An 18026-nucleotide genomic window follows, 5' to 3' on the forward strand; every position below is an offset into this window, starting at 1 on the left:
GTGTCTACAAAGTTATAGATCTTTTCATTAAAACTTTTCCATATAAGTTTTTTCTATAGTACTTATAGTTTTGCCGGAAATCAAGATAAATCGTTTATAACCCCTTCGAACATGCTCCTCCGTTTCCTCTTTACGACGACAGATCGCGAGTAAATTATTTTCCTTACATTTTTGTTATTTTTTCGTATTTTTCAAAGGGTTTCGTCCCACTTTGATTTATTTTCCTTTCAAACACTTGTCAAATAGTACAGTTTCTATTTTTAAATTTAATTAAATTTTAATATTTTTTCACAAACATTTAAAAAAATTTTAATTATATAATTAATTATATATGTATATATATCAATCAAAATCCGAAAAAAATATTTTTCCTTTATTTTTTTTAATTTTTAATAAACTTAATAAATTGCTAAATAATTATGTGGTATAAATTCAAAAAAAAAATTTTTAAATTTTCTCATGTTATAAATATAAATTAAAATTGAAAAAAAAAATATTTTCTTTTGTAATATTTTTTTTGTTTATTTATTTTACTTTTTTTAATATAATGTTTTTTCCAAAACGTTAGGAAACTTACAAAAAAAGCCTATTGTAAAAAAAAATATATTTTTAAAAAATTTAAAATATAATTATTGTTATTTAAATGAAAATTGTAAAAGAAATGTAAAATTTATATTTACTTTTGTATTAACTTTTTGCAATTTTTTTAAGTACAATATTTTTTATCAAACTTTAAAAAAATAAAAAAAGCACTTATAAAAATAAAAAATTGGTACTTAAGAAAATAAAAGTTTTATAATTTTTTAAATTTTAACAAACAAGACGCTAAGAAATTTATAAAAAAATTGTAAAAAAATGTTATTTTTAAAGATATAAACTTTATTTATTTGAATTATAATTATTGTCATTTAATAGAAAATAATTCAATGTAAAATTTATATTCACATTTTTATTAATTTTTTTCACTTTAACTTTAAGAATTGTATACAAAAACATTTAGTAAAAAAAGTATTTTAATATTTTCAAGAAAAAAAAATTTTTATTTATTTAAATTTTTATTATGAAATATAATTTTTTTTAATTTATGAAAAAATTTTGGAAAATATATAATATTTATATACAATTTTGTAATAAATATTGTTTAGTTTTTTTTTACTTCAATGTTTTTCATATAAATATTTAAAAAAATTTGATCAAAAAATATTATAATTTTTAAAGAAAAAACTTTATTAATTCAAATTTTTATTCTTTAAGCCAAACATATGTAAATAAAATTTAGTTTCAATTTAATATTAACTATTTTTTTGATTTTTTTTAATTCAGTATATTTTTATAAACCTTAAAAAAATTTAAATTTTGTAAGCAAGCACATTTTGTAAAAAAAAACAAAAAAAAATTAATACATTTTGTACCATTAATAACAGTTTTATGCTTTCTGCTTTTCACTCAAAAACATGTATACATACATATGTATATGTATATACATAAGTGTTCAACATACAAAAATAGAGTAAACGTTTTTGGTCATATGTATGTACATATATGTACATATGTACATACATATGTATGAACGTATGAACGTATGTATTTTGCCATAAATTTCTATTAATTTTGTCTTTGAAGTCATCATCTATCAAAAACTACTTAAATTGCAAATAGCGCACAGATTTCGGCAACACCAAAAACAGACGAAATGAATCGTTAAATCACGAACCTCCTCAAGTAGGTTAATAAAAAATGCTAATGAACGATAATAATAATATTCAATAACGCATTCGGCGAAAACTTTATTATTCACTTACTTTGCATGGGATTGCTCACATTAGCAAAGCAACACTTGTTTACGCCTTTGTATGGATGTCTGTGTGTGTGAGGAGGTGCCAGCGGCCGCTTAGCTATAGACATTTCATTTAACTTTCTCCCAGACAATGCGAACGTAAATATTTAGGTAATATCTCCTCAACTTGACTATTTGCGCATATAAATTGGCAGCGAACGTGTCACGACGTTGCCCATAAAATGCATAACGGTATGGCGGCGGCGCGGTGAGCTAATCGAGCGAACAACACTGCTCCACTCATCAAGCTTAACAAGGCGCTGCCACCGTTACTGCTGCTGCTGCTGCAGGTGTTGTTGGCGCAGGCGCTTCTGCTGTTGGGCGCAGGCGCAAGTGGCCGTTATATATGTACATATGTATATTCATACATACATGTGTGCATGTATGTGTTATTTATATTGACTTTTATTGCATAATTTGTACGTGATCTGCACGTGAGGCTCTTAGCCAAGGCGTTGCGACTTACAAAAATAATGAAACAAAAAAAAAACTGTTGAAGCACTCAAATGCAGTTAAGGCAATTTATTTATGTGTGCATTTGTATGCTTATGTATGAGATTGAACTCTTATGTGAAATGAAGGTGGCTGCTAAGTGAACAGGTTGCCACCGAAAGTGAAATTAAACTGTTTTCTAATTGTTTTGATTTTTCAAAATGTTTTTAATAAAGGCAAATTTATGCAGCACAGCATGGAAACTGGTCTAGGCTTCGCCAGTGGCGTTGGGCAAGGTGTCAACGAATTTGTTGCAACGACATAAGTTGGTGCAAAAGGGAAAGTGAAAACGCATATTCATTGAAAATTTCGAAAAACCGCTTTGCCAACTATTTAAATTGATAAACATTAATAATTATTATCGACAGCTGAAATTGGAATTGATTTCAAAATATTTGTGCCGCTGGTTATGAAAAACGCTACAAAACTAGTTTTTTTAACGGTATAGTTCTTGTTTACCCTTTTTGAAAATATAAATCAGCAACTTGAATAAATTTTCAATTTAACTTGACTATGAGTTACTGAAAAAGCGTTAATAAATGCAATAAATTATGGACAAGTGTGGACTTACCAGTTGTGGCTGGCGAATTGTTTTTAATTTGTGCAAAAACAAAAGACTTAAGCGACAAACTTGTTTATTTGCTTGCACGATTTCGTGGGAAATATTTTTGAAATATCGTTTTAGTTACTTTCAACGTGCAGTATTTTTTTTAATTTTTGTTAAACTTTCATGAGTTTTATAAAATGAAATATTTTTAAAAAATTAAAAAAAAAGTATTAAATTACAATAAATTTGTAAAATTAGCAATTAAAAATAATATTTGCTATAAAAAAATATGTACTACAATAAATACATAAAATTGGTCATTTCTCTTGATTATTTAAGATTTTCGAGTCAAAAGTTTTGAATAAAATTGTTTACTTTCAATTTGAAATATTTTTTTTTTATTTTTTGTAAAACTTGAATGAGTTTTAATTAGTTTTAGTTTTTTACTTATTAAATATTAAACAAAATATTATAAAATTTTTGTATTATATTATTAAATAAATTAAAAATATTATTTACAATATAACAAAAAATATTTATTACAATAAATATATAAAATTAGCATTTTTCTTGATTATTTAAGATTTTCGAGCCAAAAGTTTTGAATAAAATTGTTTACTTTCAATTTGGAATATATATATTTTTTTTGTTAAGCTTTCATAAAACTTATGAATATTAAATATTTTTAAAAAATTAAAAAAAAGTATTAAATTACAATAAATTTGTAAAATTAGCAATTAAAAATAATATTTGCTATAAACATTTTTTATTACAATAAATGATATTAAAATTTTCAACCCAAAAAAAATGAAATAATTTTTTTTACTTTCAATGTGAAATATTTTTTTGTAAAAATAGTTCATAGATTAGCAATTAAAAATTTTATTTGCTATACAAAAAATATTTATTAAAAGAAATATATAAAATTAGCTTTTTTCGACCCAAAAGTTTAAAATAAAAGTTTTTACTTTCAATATGAAATATTTTGTTTTTTTTAGTTTTTGTTAATGTTTATTGAGTTTCATAAAGTGAATTTTTTTATATTAAAAATTAAAAAAAAAAATATTATACAAAATTTATATAATTCTCAATTAAAAATAGTATTTGCTTTAAAAACATATTTGTTGCATACATATATAATATTAAATTCAAATTTTCTCATAATTATTTGGGATTTTCGAGCCAAAAGTTTGAAAAAATTAATTATTACAAAAAACGGCAATTAAAATTAGGAATATTAGTTAATCATGTCTATTGCTGCATTCGAAAATGTGTTATTGATTAAAAAAAAATATTTTTTTGCAATTATCTTTGCTCATTTTTGTTTAAATTATATTTTTAACCCACTAGAAAACAATTTTTACACTATTAAATACAAATTTCAGCTTTATAAATTAAAGATTCAGTAAATATTGCACACAATAACTGAAATCTCACTTGAATGCATATATTAAACCAACTGGTTGAAGAGTAATTCGTACATGATTTCAAATATCTTAAAAAAATTAAAAAGTTTCAAAGAATCTTTTTTTGAAATTTTAAAATTGTATTTTTAATGATGAACTATTTTTTTTTATTTCAGAAAAATTTTTAATTTTTTTTTTTGAAATTTTAAAATTGTATTTTTAAATACGATTTTTTTTATTTTACAGAAATTATCTACCATGGGTTTTGAAATTTTATTTTACAAGACGAATTATTTTTATTCCGAGAAAATTTGTACCTTTTATTTGGAAATTTTAAAATTATATTTTTAAAGACGAATTAATTTTTTTTTATTTGAGAGAAAATTTTATCATTTTTGTTTGAAATTCTAAAATGTTATTTTTAAAGATGAATTAATTTTATTTTTTTTTTTAATTTTACAAATTTTTTTAAGAATTGTAAACGTGAAAATGAGAAATCTTACATATAGAAACTTTAAAAATAGTTCATCTACGTTAAGATGCCTTTACATTGTTGTACCCTAAACAGGCTATATTAAGTTTGCCACGAAGTTTCTAACACCCTGTATATACTAAAACTAGCCCCTCAGTTTTTGAGATTTCAAGCTAAAATCTTGAGTTTTTACACACGTCCTTTTCTAACCAAGAAACTGAAACGCCATAACCATAACGGACTTTTATATTTAGCATGTAGCTGTCATAAAAACTGATCGATCAAAATCAAGTCTATCCATACATAGATCTCTTTATATGACAGGATATACATATGTATTTACGAAATTCGAAGAAGATTCTGGTGCAAAGCAATGCTAAAATCTCAGAGCTCGGATAACTATAGCATATAGCTGCCTTACAAAAACAAACCAGTGCAAAAAGTCGCAGAAGACTCAAGCAAACCAAATATACCAGTATGTACACAGTTTTCAAAATAAACATTTTTCAACACCTATGTACATGCAGGCACATTTATGTTTGTATATACATAAATGTATGCAAAAAGTAAAAATAAATACATACAAACATACAAACTCTCGGTTGAAACATAAAAAGCAAGCATTTCCATACAAAAAATCAGCAGCCATAACAATTTTAAAGAAAAAGAAAAACAAAAACAACAACAAAAGTAAAAAGAAAATGGTTTCAATGTTTGTGAAAGTGTTTTCTGTTGTCTGAACATGATCGCGGCTACCAAACACCGACACTACACCCCCACCGACCCATCAGCTAAGCAATAAAACAGACGCCGCAACAACTGTTAAGCTTGCATGTTTCCACTATGATTTGCTGTTGTTGTCATTGCGCTGAAGTTTTACCAAGATTTTGTTGCCAACAACGATAAGTACATATAAAGTGCAATAACAACAATAATGCGCTAGCAACTTTTTTTCGAAGCAATTGTTTTTGTGTGAGTGTTCCGAAATTGTTTTTATTGTTGTTGTTGGTTAGCTGGCTGTTGTTTGTGGTTTTCGTGGAGAAAAGTGTTGGTTGTCGGCACTTTGCATTTATGTTGCTTGCGGTTCACACATACAGACATGTTTGTATGTATGTCATATACATACATACATACACACTGTAGCTTGCATAAGGCAAGGCATGCAGGCAGGCGACAGCAAAATGTTTTTAGGTGAAACTGCAGCACAACGAATTGTCAAGCTGAGACTTTAAAAATATGAGAAAGCACACACACGCACGCACAACTAATGATGACACTAAGCTGATTATTACCAAATTTGTGTTATGCAATTGTAAATCGATTTTTTTTTGATCCGCTGTTAAGTAAAGTGAAATCTAAAACGTTTAAGATGCAAAATTTTTAAATATTACTGTGGATATTAATTTCATGATGGCTTAATTTATAGTGGAAATTTGCTTGTATGGGAAATGCAGGGACTCTTAGATATTGGAAGTAGCAATAATTGTGTTTTCAACATTAACATTGAAGCAAGCTAAGAAATGAAAGTCTAACTGTTCACTTTTTTCTTGGTTGGAAATTAAATTATTTAATCCGAAAATCGAAATTTTCAAATGGATATTTATTTTTTATGCACAAAACCAGAACTGAAATTTAAAAACATATTTTTTAATTCAAAAATTGAAGTAACAATGAAAAGCACCATTTTTTATTTTCAAAGCGAGCATGAAAAGGGATAAAAAGGAAATATTTACATACAACAATTCCAACTGATAACTACAATTAATTGTAATTAAGTGTAAATAAGGCAAAAAGTGCTAAATTACGTTGATATTTTATTAGAAATCAGCTTTTTTCTTCAAAAGATAACAAAAGTCGTAAAACAAGCAGTACGTAAGCGTGAAATATCATAAAGTTTCAATACACAAATTTTAAAAATCTTTTATTATATACTGGGAATTTATATATTTCTCAAATTTAATATTTTTATTTTTAATATGATTTTAGGGATAAAAAAATTAATTTTTAATTAATAAAAAAGTATTTTTAATTTTTTTCATTATTTTTTAATAAAATTTCCATTATTCAGGACCACATACGTGAAAATTATTTTTAATAAAGATTTTCGGAATTATACAATAAAAAAGTTTATTTGAATTAATATTAAACAACTGTTTTTGTAATGCATTATTTTCAAGCCTGCTTTTATGTCATCGCTTGCAAAAGCTTGCTTCATCATATACCAAAAAGCTTACAATAAAATAATTTAGTTTTCTATTTGAATTAAAACTAACAAAATCCGCCTAAAATGACAACTGCATACATTATGGTATCGATAAATAAAATCTGACAGATAATATAATATTCAAACAATATAAATAAACAAAATAAATAAAAAATTAAATAAATAAAAAAATTAATTTATTAAAACAATATGTAATTTTTATTAAAAAATATATATTTTTCATTAAAAATAACTATTTTTATTTAAATTTGATTTTTTGCTAAACCAAAAGTTTTTTGCGACTCCGCACCCTGGTCACTGAACTTGAGCAGATCTAATCAGAATTGCAAGCAAACAGGCCGCGCGACCTTAATATATTTAAAATTCAAGGACAATACTAAAGATCTCTCCAATTGATTGTCACTCATATTTACTTAAGGTATTTTTGGCATAAAAACGCGCACAAATGGCCTGAAGTTTTATCTCTCGATACATTATTGGCAAGTGTTTAAATTTTCAGCACCGCCACTTCGTTCCCACGCCTCAAATGCGCATGCAAAAATCTGGCGAATTATTGCAATATCACACAATATCACACATACACACACATTTATACAACTGAGTACTCACTTTACATTGCCAATTTGATATGCTTAGCACTTACCTTGCTTTTTCGTTGTTGTCGTTTACTTTTTATTTTGTGCCTTCACTGTCGATATTCACTTTATCGTTAAAAATATGAAATGGTGGCGTCAGCAGAAAAGTAATATTGCCGATATTATGTGGCTACACGAGCCGGCTGTTATTCTTAGCGTCGATTTGGTTCTTATTTGTTGTTAGTATTGTTGTTATTTGCACTGTGTCTTTTTATTTATGCTGTGACTATGTGTAGACTTTCAATGGCTTACAACGTTGCCTCAAAGTAGTATAAAAGAGGTGCAAAATGTCGAAAAAATTTATGCAAATTGAAGTGCTTACACTCTAAAAAAAATATGTATATAAAAATGAAAATAAATTGGAAAGAAACGAAACAAAGTTAACGTAACAGCGCGAAAACAAATAAAACGTAGAAAAAATAACGATTTGCACAACGGAAAGTTACAAAAAAGGAAAAGGAAACGAGCTGCCAATTGGCTTCTTTTGTCTTCACAGCGTATTTCGGTGTCGTCGGTTATTCTTTTGTTGGTTTGGTTTTTGTTTTTGTGGTTTGTGCTTGTGTGGCTTTCGAGCGTACCTTAACTTTTGCACTATTTTCTTTTACTTGGCTTGTTCTACTTGCGAAATTTTGACGTTAAAGGAGCAAATACACGCACGCACGCTAACTCACCGGCTTTAAACACGAACGTGTGCGAAATTTTTAAAGCTCGTTCTTTGTAACCGTACCGTATGTTAACTAACTGACTGACCAACGAAACAACCAACCGACCGACCGAACGTGAAACTGTTGCAAGCGGTGCCGTTTAAGGCAAGTTCTGGTTTGTTGGCGTTGTTGTGCCAAATTTGCACTTTATGTTTTATATTTCTCACTTTTTCGCTGCTCATGTGTATGTACTATGCGTATATTGTGTTTTTACTTTGTTCGCTTTGCAGGCGCAACAGCTGTAGATCGACAATATCAACGCCTTGAAGGCAGTTTTGAGTAAGGTGCGCGCACCAAAATGGGAGCAGCTCGAATTTAAGCACCAAAGCCGAAAATCCAGCAAGTTAAACGAGTGCATAAATGCACGCTGTAAAAGGAGCCGTTGTAATGTATACGAGTAACTGGTTGTTTGTTTTGTTTTTACCTAACTCGTTGTATTGTTTTTTTTTTTTTTGTTTTGTTTTTTGTTTTGTAATCGCTGTGTTGTTCGTGCGCTATTAAATTCGCGCAAAATAAACCTCTGACAGTGTACAAGAGAATATCAGTTACATGTTTTTATTTTTATCTCACGTGAAGCTGCGCTCTTCTGTAGTGTTGTGCTAAAGGTGATATTTATTTTGCGCGAATATATAAATAACGAGTTGTACTTTGTCGGAGTAAATACGTAGTTAGAATAAAGTTGGCAATTTGCAATGAGTCAACATATGCACTCGTGCTAATTTTCTTTTTCACCAACACTGCACTGCACTATGCACGTTTTTATGTCTCCATTACACAAACAATAACACTTGAGCATTTGACGTATGTACTGTTTGCTGACTGCGCTGCTTTGGCACAGCGACTTTCATTGCATGAGTGCGCTGCAGATGACTTTCTTAACTTTGTTTTTTGCTTTTGCATTGGCAATTTGACTACAATTGATAATAGTTAAAGATAGTTGTAAATTTTTCGTTTTTGTTTTTATGCAGTTAATGTTCGTTGTTCTCTATACTTCGTTTTTACGCTTATTGTTTGGATTAATTTTGATTTCAGTGTTGTTTATTTAATTCCACATAAATTATGTTAGTGTTTAAAAAGTAGTTGAACTGCAAATTTAATTTACTTACACAATAATGAATTGCTCTAACACTTAAATTTTATATTTTCTTTTAATTAATTTTCGAATAAATTTTCCACGTCTCAGAGTCGGAATGGTTTGTTATGCTTTTAGCTTTTTCCACTTGCCACTAAATTATTGGTTAATTTTTCAAACATAAAATTTACCGTTAAGTGTGTCACATCAAGCACTTTTCAAATCAGCTTCACACAGTATTTCACTATTGATCTTTTTAATGGTCAATTAATCACATTTAAACATAGATAAGTTTGCCTTAATTATTTCGTTACCACTTTGTATTGTTCAACGCAAGACATTAAATTGTAAATAACTGAAGAAAATTCGTTTAAGCGTGTTAGTGCATCACTATTCGTACACGATCAAAGCTATTTCCCGTTTATTGTCCGTTTTACACGTTTGAATTGCAGCCCTGCTCGTTCGCGACTGACGTACGATCACTTGCATGGTAAGTTCATGTGTGCCAGAAAGTCGTCGCAGCCAGTTTCACCACAGCAGAGTGCCGAAGTAAACAAGTTTCTGCTTCGTTCTGATCTGCTCGCAGCAACGTTTGGAGTCGGTAAGTGAGTTAACCGAAAATGCAAACATCTCAATTTCACATACACTGCGCTTCAGGAAATCGGAAATGCAACAGTTCAAGCAGTTCTTATTAGAATATCTGCTGGATTCCAACTAGTAACGGAAATGATGTTGTTGAATGCAAACATGGCAGATGCCATATGGGTGAGCCAGAGAACATAAAAACAATAAAAATGTTTTTATGTTCTCTGGGTGAGCTGCTCCAGGTTTGGAGAGAGTTATCCAATGCTAATGGTAGAAATAACTCAAAAAATTATAGAGCGAAAAAAATAACACTGTATTCAAAAATTATTAATAAGGGAACAATCTTAAGTTCCCTATTCACTTATAATAAACGCATCCAAATAATTAGTGCTATGCTTTACTACAATATATGCAGTATTTATAATTATTATACAAATGCAATACAAGGAAAATATTTTAAATCGATGTAACTTCCAACTGTCCAACAAAAGTTTGAAATAAGCGACCATACAAAAAGCTGAAAACTGTGAAAACTACTTCAAACGCAGAGAACGTATTTTTTACGTTCTCTGGCTCACATGTTTACGAATTAGCAACGAAACAAACTGTCAAAACGTAAAAATTCCAATTAGAGTTTCTTGTTTAATTTAATAAATTAAATTATTTACATTTGTAAAGTGGAATAAATAAATCAAAGTTCTCGAATATGTCTGAAGAATTTCGCGCAGTAACAAGGAAAAAATGGATTGCACGTAGATCCATAAACCCACGACTACGAAGGTTATCAGAACGTTGCAATGAAAAAGAGGAAAAGGAAGTGGATGTTGAGGCATTTCTAAAGTACAACAAATCCCCGGAATTTAGTTCTCTACTCAAATTAATATATTTTCATTCCTAGACGACTGGAACAGTTATGCACACAGATGTTGGGCAGTGATTACTTTATACAGGCAATGGAGACTGTGGACGAAAGCCTCAAGGCGTTAATCGACAATGAGAAGTTTTCGCGTCTAGTTTGTTTTGGCATCGGTCCTTTCTCTCGCAACTTTCAAGCATTACACCAGTTGGCTTTTATTATTTGCACACAACGACATTATAGCATTGATGAAGCCATATATTTTGATCCAGTATTTCGTGAGAGTGAAAAACAAATTTTGCAACGCCTCAATTGTGCGCTAATGTCGGAAAATTGTGAAGCAAAGTATTCCGTAGATGAGCGCACATTATTCTATCTTCCACATTGCCCGAATTGTTTGACCAACAATTTGCTATGGAGCAATTGGCGTCCAAAATGTTTAAAACATTTGGTACTAATAAATAATAGTTTTGAAAGTTTGTCGCTTAGCAAAACCGAGCGTTTATTGAGGTTGGATTCAAGTTATATATTGGATGTATTGCCTTATGTCAAAGAATATCAATTAGAAGATGATTATGAAACACACAATGTTTTTAATGATTTGTCAGTACATGTGTTTCCTATGGCATCACTACCTGCTTCCGAAAATCCTTTTTGGGCTGAAAGAGAAGCACCAACATATACTGATGTTGAAATGATCTCTGCGGAAGAGTTCGGAAAACTCAGTCTAACGTAACGCTGCCTATTAAATTAGTTTAACAAATAGGAAATTTAAGTTAACAAATAGTACACAAATTATATTTATAAAAACATATCTTAGTTGGTAAATTAAATGTCTAATATAATTAAAATTCATTTATAAATTTTTCCAGAGCTTCTTCATTAGCTCTCTCGGCATCTCTACGCTTTTGTTTAAGTGAATCCTTTTTCGCTTTCACTTTTTTTCGAAAAGATTTCGCTAATTGCATACGTTGTTCAAACATTTTCTGCTGTAATTCCAATTTAGTCTTAATACGACGTTGTATGTACTCCTCGTCACTGATTACTTTGCTAATACATTTGGTTCGTTTATGCGGAAGTCGTGGTCTCAATGCACAAGGAACTATTTTGTAGTGCTTATGTAGGGCACTGCACAATGAGTCATTTATTGGCAAGTGCGGAACTTCTGTCATAAAAATTAAATCGGAGGGTTCCGCCTTAATAAGCGAGTGTAAAAAAACTGTGTTCGCGGTGATCTCTTTAGATGGAGCTGACAACAAGAGTTTGCTAGAAAATTTTGAATTGAATCGAAGAAGATATTTCCCTGTTGGCATTTTCGTCAATAAGTTCACAGTATCTGCTAGTCCTGTTAATAATTTGGGCATATTTATTTGATACAATTCAGCAAGTTGTTTCTCGATGCCTACTAACAGTAATTTATGCTCCAACTCTATGCTGAAGTCTTTGGCTGCAACACGAAGACATACGCCGTAATTGGAAAATCCTTTACACTCACCAAACAGCTTTAATCGAAACCATTCCTGTATTAATTCATACTTGGTCATTTCTTCGGCACCGAATTGTGGTTTATATTCTAATTTTAGTGAGTGACTGCTCAATAATTGTGCGCCATATTCATCATTTGATGGTGAGCATTTTAATTTTGTAAAAAATTGTAAGTGTGTTGTGTTTTGCTCATTTACCTTTCCACTCAGATCCCATTTAATGACAGCATAATTAGTTTTGACACAATCTTCATCTTTCGTATTCCTGAGTTTTTTCAAATACTCATCAATTTTGTATACGCGAAAATCTGTTTCCGAATGATTTACTGCTCGAATTTCGGGTGCTTCTTTAGTTTTCTGCAATTCGGCATTATAGTGCTCCACATGCAACCACTGCGTATCGTTATTTCTACTCAACAAAGCTTCAAATGCGTGTTCAACTACTTGTTTATGCGCAAACCAACCACAAACGCGCGGCGGAAACGGTTCTTTAAAGTTTAAAATTTTAAAATTTTCTACATTGCTATCCGCAATTTCCAAAGGCACTTCAGTGGGCAAGTCCGCGCTGCTGCCCGCTGTCAATAGAAATAATAGCGATTCCAGTGGTATATAAATCTGGTGCGCTGGTTTATCAGATTCTATACTGGCATGCCACGTGTTAGCATCTTGGGATAAAGATTCCATGTTATTAATATAATAACTCATGTAGTTTTCTATCCACGAATTTAGTCGCTGAAATTCACTAGCAAAATTTCCTAGCACCGGTACCCAACCTCGACGTGTAACCAAACGCACATCTTCTATTTGCATAAGACTAGCGTTACAACTTTGCGGATGTGGAAGACCGGCACATGTGTTTAAGGCTATGTTCTCTGGATAATCCTCTAATAATTGTTTTAGTTTTGCGGTATATAATTGTTTGTAAAGGTTGACCAAACGTTTACATGGCGCGTAAATCGATTCCTTTTGTGTGCGGGAGAATTCCGTAATAAATTGATCAAATCTAATTTTGTCTCTCGTTCTTTTCTTATCCAGTTTTCGCCAGAGAACTACATCCTCGTCGTTTACTTCTTTGTATTCTTGCCATGCTTGCAATACGCGTAATCCAATGATATGATCCCTTTTAGTCATATTGGAAGGAAGTAAAATTTGAAAAAATCCATTCCTTTCTTTTACGCCTCCTGAGTAGTCATATAAAATATTATCCACCACTTTTCCATTACGTGGATCCAATAAAGTTTCGGATTTATAGTCATTTTCTTGGTGTTCAGGCTTCATGAAAACTGGATGCACTTCGTTCAATTGGCAAAATAGTGCGTCGGTTGGGTCTTCAAATGATTTATTGAAGTGAGTGTAAGGCGGTTGATTTTGGAAGAAAGTACTGGGCGGACGTTTACTGTTCATTTTAATACAATTTAATAATAAACGGTATAATGAAATATAACATTTAATTCTTTGGTAATATGCACTGTTCTATTTTTTCAACGCTATTTGTTTATGAACAGTTGGAATCAAGTCAGCTGATGGCGCTACAAAACGAACGAGTCGAAAAATAAATGACGAATTCTCCAAACATCTGAGCTCTATACAAAAATACTTTCAATTGATTATTAAATAAAAATAATCAAATTAATCGTAAAAGTTCTTTATAGACAATTCATTCGCTCAATATTTTTTCACATGTGGCAAAACTTTATTAAGCCGTATCTGAAGGTTATGATTTCCATAAATTATTGTACGATCACTCTACTCGCAGTAAATGAATTCGCTGCGTTCTCGCCTCACATCTCTAGTTAGCATGTATTGGAGAGTTCGCCGTAAACATGTTGTTTTATCAGTGTCGTTTAAGTTTGACATTCGCAATTGTTATTGTGTCACAATATTGTTTAATAGCTTGTTGAAGGGAAAAACTTTTGGAAATCTCTTGTAATAATTGAAAATTCGACAATGTCTGACGGTGAGTAGTGAGGAAAGATTTATTACGATTTATTATTAAACAACTTTTCACACATAACAGAGGAGATTATAAAACGCCGTTTATTAATTGATGGAGATGGCACAGGCGATGACCGGCGTCTTAACATGTTACTCAAACAATTCCTCAAATGGACTTTTTCCAAAAATGATTCCCCAGAAAACAAGTAAATACTACTAAATTATTGATTTACATTTATTTTTTTAATCATATTCGTTAATCTAGTCAAATAATATACGATCGACTGCTGGCACAAATGGCACAATGTGAATTTGCGGCGGCCAAAACAGATTATACGTCTAAAATGATACATGAAGAATTGAAAAACTATGCAAAGCTCTCCGATTCCATTGAAAAGAGTATAGAGTTGGCTAGAAACGAAATTGAAGAAAGTAAACGTGAACTTGTGCTAGCAAAACAGATACGTAAGAACAAAATGGAGTACGACATGCTGGCAAAGGTGATTAAGGAGCAACCTGACCGTAAGGATACAACCAAACAAATAGATGCTCTCAAAAAAGATCTGTCCGAATTAATGGAAAAGAAAATAAAGTTAGAGCGTAAATTTCAAAAGCGGCGTAATGATTTTACACTGCTCATGTATTCGATACGAGAACTACAAGCACAACTAGAAGAAGAAAGCAGCAGTGAAAGTAGTGACGATGAGGAATTGAATGTCTTGGACACAATGGATCTAAGTGATGATGAGGGAATACCCGTGCGTGCAGAGAAAATAGAGTTAATTGACGGAAAAACGATAAAAAAGGATTCTCCTACAGATGAAAATGGTTCAAAAGGAAATATGTCGGTGGACGAAGACGCCATACTAGAATTAAGTATTGATAAGGACGAGAATGATGTGAAGATGGAAGAAACCGTAACAGTTCCCTAGCAATTAGATTACCTCGTTATTGATTCCGATTAAGAACACTCCATAAAAAATTAAAAATTCACACATTTTCAAAACAAAATTTTCGTTCAATTTTTTATATTCATTTACGATAATAAGTGTAGCGAGTAAATAATAAATTACAACGAATTGCCGGCAACCAGTTTCATCTGTCAATAACAGCTGATAAACGGTTGTGTGAAAATTACTTCAAAGTTGTTTTGTAATTCAGGTGATAAACATAAAATTAACTATTAACGTATTTAGTTAATTAATTTGAATTAATTACATAATTTCAGGATGGCTGCAACAAAGACTTTGCGCTCATTATTACAAGAGCTACGTTCGGCTTCACCTAAAGGCTGCATTAAAAACTCCCTGGCCGCGCGATATATCCTGGCACAATACAAGAAATATTCCACAACAGATCTGCAATTGTGTAAGGCGCGAGATGAGGCGTTATTTTTGGGTCAAACTTATTTAACATACTTATCCAGTTTGCGAAAATACAACGAATTGTACAAAGATTACCATGGTCGTGGTGAACGCAGCGTCAAAGAAACTGCGGATTTAGTTGGCTTCAAATTGCCAACTGATCCCAAATAGAAAAATTTAAAAGATATATAACGATGAAATTAACTCCATTTGGTTCATTAATATACTAAAATATTACTGTAGAAATAGCTTAACCTAATTTTGAAATGAATTTGGTGTTTTCGTTCAATAATATCAATGCAAGAAGAACGTAAAATGATTTTGGTATATTATTTGGCCTTAAGGAATGAAAAATGTTAGTAATATATATAATGTAATAATGTGAATTGAATTTTTGTGCGCTTCAATAATACCAAAGCAATGTTGCAGATTACTGTGAAATCAGTATGTATTTACTCAATTCAGGTTTTTGAGGTAAGATTTTTTCAAATTATCGTACCGTGGTTTTTAGTAGTAGCAGTATTAGTTGACATGTTATTATAATGCTGTGCTGTTCTTTTTTTGGTGATTCAACATATTCCTTGTAATTGGTAGCTAAATTCTTCGCAATTAACTGATCAGATATTACAGGAAGAATTTTTCATATCAGTTTGGCATTTAATATTCTTTAATATATTTTAGTTAATTTTTTTACATACAACATGCAATATATAGTTTAGGAATTGTAAATAAATATTAACTGAATGCCGAAGTCAATAAAATCATAAAGACTGGGGAGTGCCCCGTGTCGTCGGCAATACAGATGCATACAAAGGCCAGTAGTGCGCTGAAGGCAATTTTTATATGTGTGCATAAGTTGAATAAGTATGTACATATATACATACTTATATATATTGTTGGTTTGCATTCGTACTTACATTGTTCACTATTGACAAAAGAAATTCTTGCACACTTGTTGCCGTCAGCTCAGTGTCCGCCATGGGAGTGCAGTTGCCGTTGCTGGGTAAATGTTTTGTAGGAGAACGATTGACTTGCATATGAAAGTTAAACGTGCTGCAAGTAAGTGAAGTAGGTGTGTAGGGGATTTGTGTTTGGTTTTTTATTTTAATTTTTGTAAATACCTCATTTTAGCGGATGCACTTGCAGACATGTGGGTGCATTGCGGTTAGGTGGTTGCGAGAGGCGAAAAGTCACACATGCCTATCTGCGCATATAAATATTCAATTAATATCAGCGTTTTGTAAGTTTTTTAAAAAACATTCTCTTTCTATATATTTGGGGTACTCACAACCCGTCGAAAAGCATCGTAAAATCGTAAAATTATAAATTTTTACACTTGTTTAAAAAATTGTTATTGTTATTGTTGTAATTCGGTGGCCAATTAAGATTTAAAATACTGATCAATAAATAGATTGGACATTTTCAAATTTTCAAATTCATCATATCATAGAATTTCCATAATTCCCTAATTTTCTCTTTGCCAGATTTCTGGTTCCAGATTTCTTAGTTTACATATGTATGTATATCCAATTTTTTTGGAATAACAACTGCAGACTTTAATAAACTTATTTATTTTTATAAGCTTTTTTATATACGCAAGTATCTACCACATAGTTCCAATTGCATTCTTGAAAACCACGAAGCACAGTTCACTCCTATTCTATTCTACATAAATATAAATTAGTTTATTACTTTGTTTGCGTCATGAAATTCTAAATTGTATGCCATGCTACATTGTGCTCATACTGCAGTAGTGCCGATCGCTGTGTCTACGCTACTGCCAGCTTTCCTTATTGTTATTGTTATTGCTATGAGCTGCAAGATCTTTATGTTAAGTAAAGTTCACTACAGTACAGCAAAAACAGAGAAAACGTCTGTATGCAAGATATACATATGCTTGCTGAATGGCGTATAAAGCTGCACAACAATAAATAAGTTCAACGCGCTTTTGAACTTTTCATCAATTTCTATAATTTATTCATTATTTTCAATTTGACGAAATGGTTGGCGGTTAAGTGAGTACACAATGGCGAGGAAAGCATACATACATATATTGTCACTACAGATGAAGATGAGATATTTATTTTATTATATTATATGTCTGTTTATACATACATATATACATATTTTTTTCTTTCTGAAAGCCAAAATAAATATCATATTACAATTACAACAAAAAATTAAAAAAAAAATCTTATTTGTTTCTTCTCCACTTCATAGTATTACGAACCGAGCCTCATTTTCTTCACTTTAAAATTTGCTGATAACTTATTTGAATACCTTTTTGCTGTTACGAAGTTGTATCTCTTAGGGCCGCTTTCTCAATGTCTGGTTAGCAGCCATTTGTCAACAAAGCTCTGGTTAACTTAACCTAGACTTCTTCTTTCGATAAAGAACCTTTGTTTTATCAGAA

General features: G+C 30.6%; 5 protein-coding genes across 7 annotated transcripts in view; 3 read left to right on the forward strand and 2 right to left on the reverse strand.

The window, feature by feature from the left end:
- Positions 1-9870, reverse strand: part of LOC126755231 (mucin-5AC) — a 130931-nt gene extending 121061 nt beyond the window's left edge. Inside the window, exons 1-2 of one of the 3 annotated variants that reach the window (XM_050467656.1) lie at positions 9704-9870; positions 7622-7938 (exon numbers count right to left, since the gene is read on the reverse strand). The gene's annotated coding sequence lies outside the window, so the exon portion shown is untranslated. Of the gene's footprint in view, positions 1-7621; positions 7939-9580 lie in introns of those variants that run through there. The other 2 variants (XM_050467646.1, XM_050467664.1) reach the window with 2 other exon arrangements.
- A 533-nt stretch (positions 9871-10403) lies between these two features.
- LOC126755509 (SRR1-like protein) lies at positions 10404-11697 on the forward strand. The gene is made up of 2 exons (XM_050468144.1): positions 10404-10814; positions 10873-11697. Exons 1-2 carry the CDS (start codon positions 10681-10683, stop codon positions 11564-11566), a joined length of 828 nt encoding a protein of 275 aa, XP_050324101.1. The 5' UTR covers positions 10404-10680; the 3' UTR covers positions 11567-11697.
- LOC126755397 (little elongation complex subunit 2) lies at positions 11601-13859 on the reverse strand. Its single transcript, XM_050467946.1, has one exon. It carries the CDS (start codon positions 13716-13718, stop codon positions 11676-11678), a length of 2043 nt encoding a protein of 680 aa, XP_050323903.1. The 5' UTR covers positions 13719-13859; the 3' UTR covers positions 11601-11675.
- Positions 13860-14167: 308 nt separating this feature from the next.
- Positions 14168-15260, forward strand: LOC126755516 (THO complex protein 7). Its single transcript, XM_050468157.1, has 3 exons — positions 14168-14271; positions 14332-14455; positions 14515-15260. The coding sequence occupies exons 1-3, from the start codon at positions 14262-14264 to the stop codon at positions 15179-15181; spliced, it is 801 nt and encodes a 266-aa protein (XP_050324114.1). The 5' UTR covers positions 14168-14261; the 3' UTR covers positions 15182-15260.
- Positions 15261-15313: 53 nt separating this feature from the next.
- LOC126755539 (protein FMC1 homolog) lies at positions 15314-16054 on the forward strand. Its single transcript, XM_050468188.1, has 2 exons — positions 15314-15410; positions 15478-16054. Exon 2 carries the CDS (start codon positions 15479-15481, stop codon positions 15782-15784), a length of 306 nt encoding a protein of 101 aa, XP_050324145.1. The 5' UTR covers positions 15314-15410; position 15478; the 3' UTR covers positions 15785-16054.
- The last annotated feature ends 1972 nt before the right edge of the window (positions 16055-18026 follow it).

This window comes from Bactrocera neohumeralis, chromosome 2 (genome assembly GCF_024586455.1).
Source record: "Bactrocera neohumeralis isolate Rockhampton chromosome 2, APGP_CSIRO_Bneo_wtdbg2-racon-allhic-juicebox.fasta_v2, whole genome shotgun sequence".
Classification (NCBI taxonomy): domain Eukaryota; kingdom Metazoa; phylum Arthropoda; class Insecta; order Diptera; family Tephritidae; genus Bactrocera; species Bactrocera neohumeralis.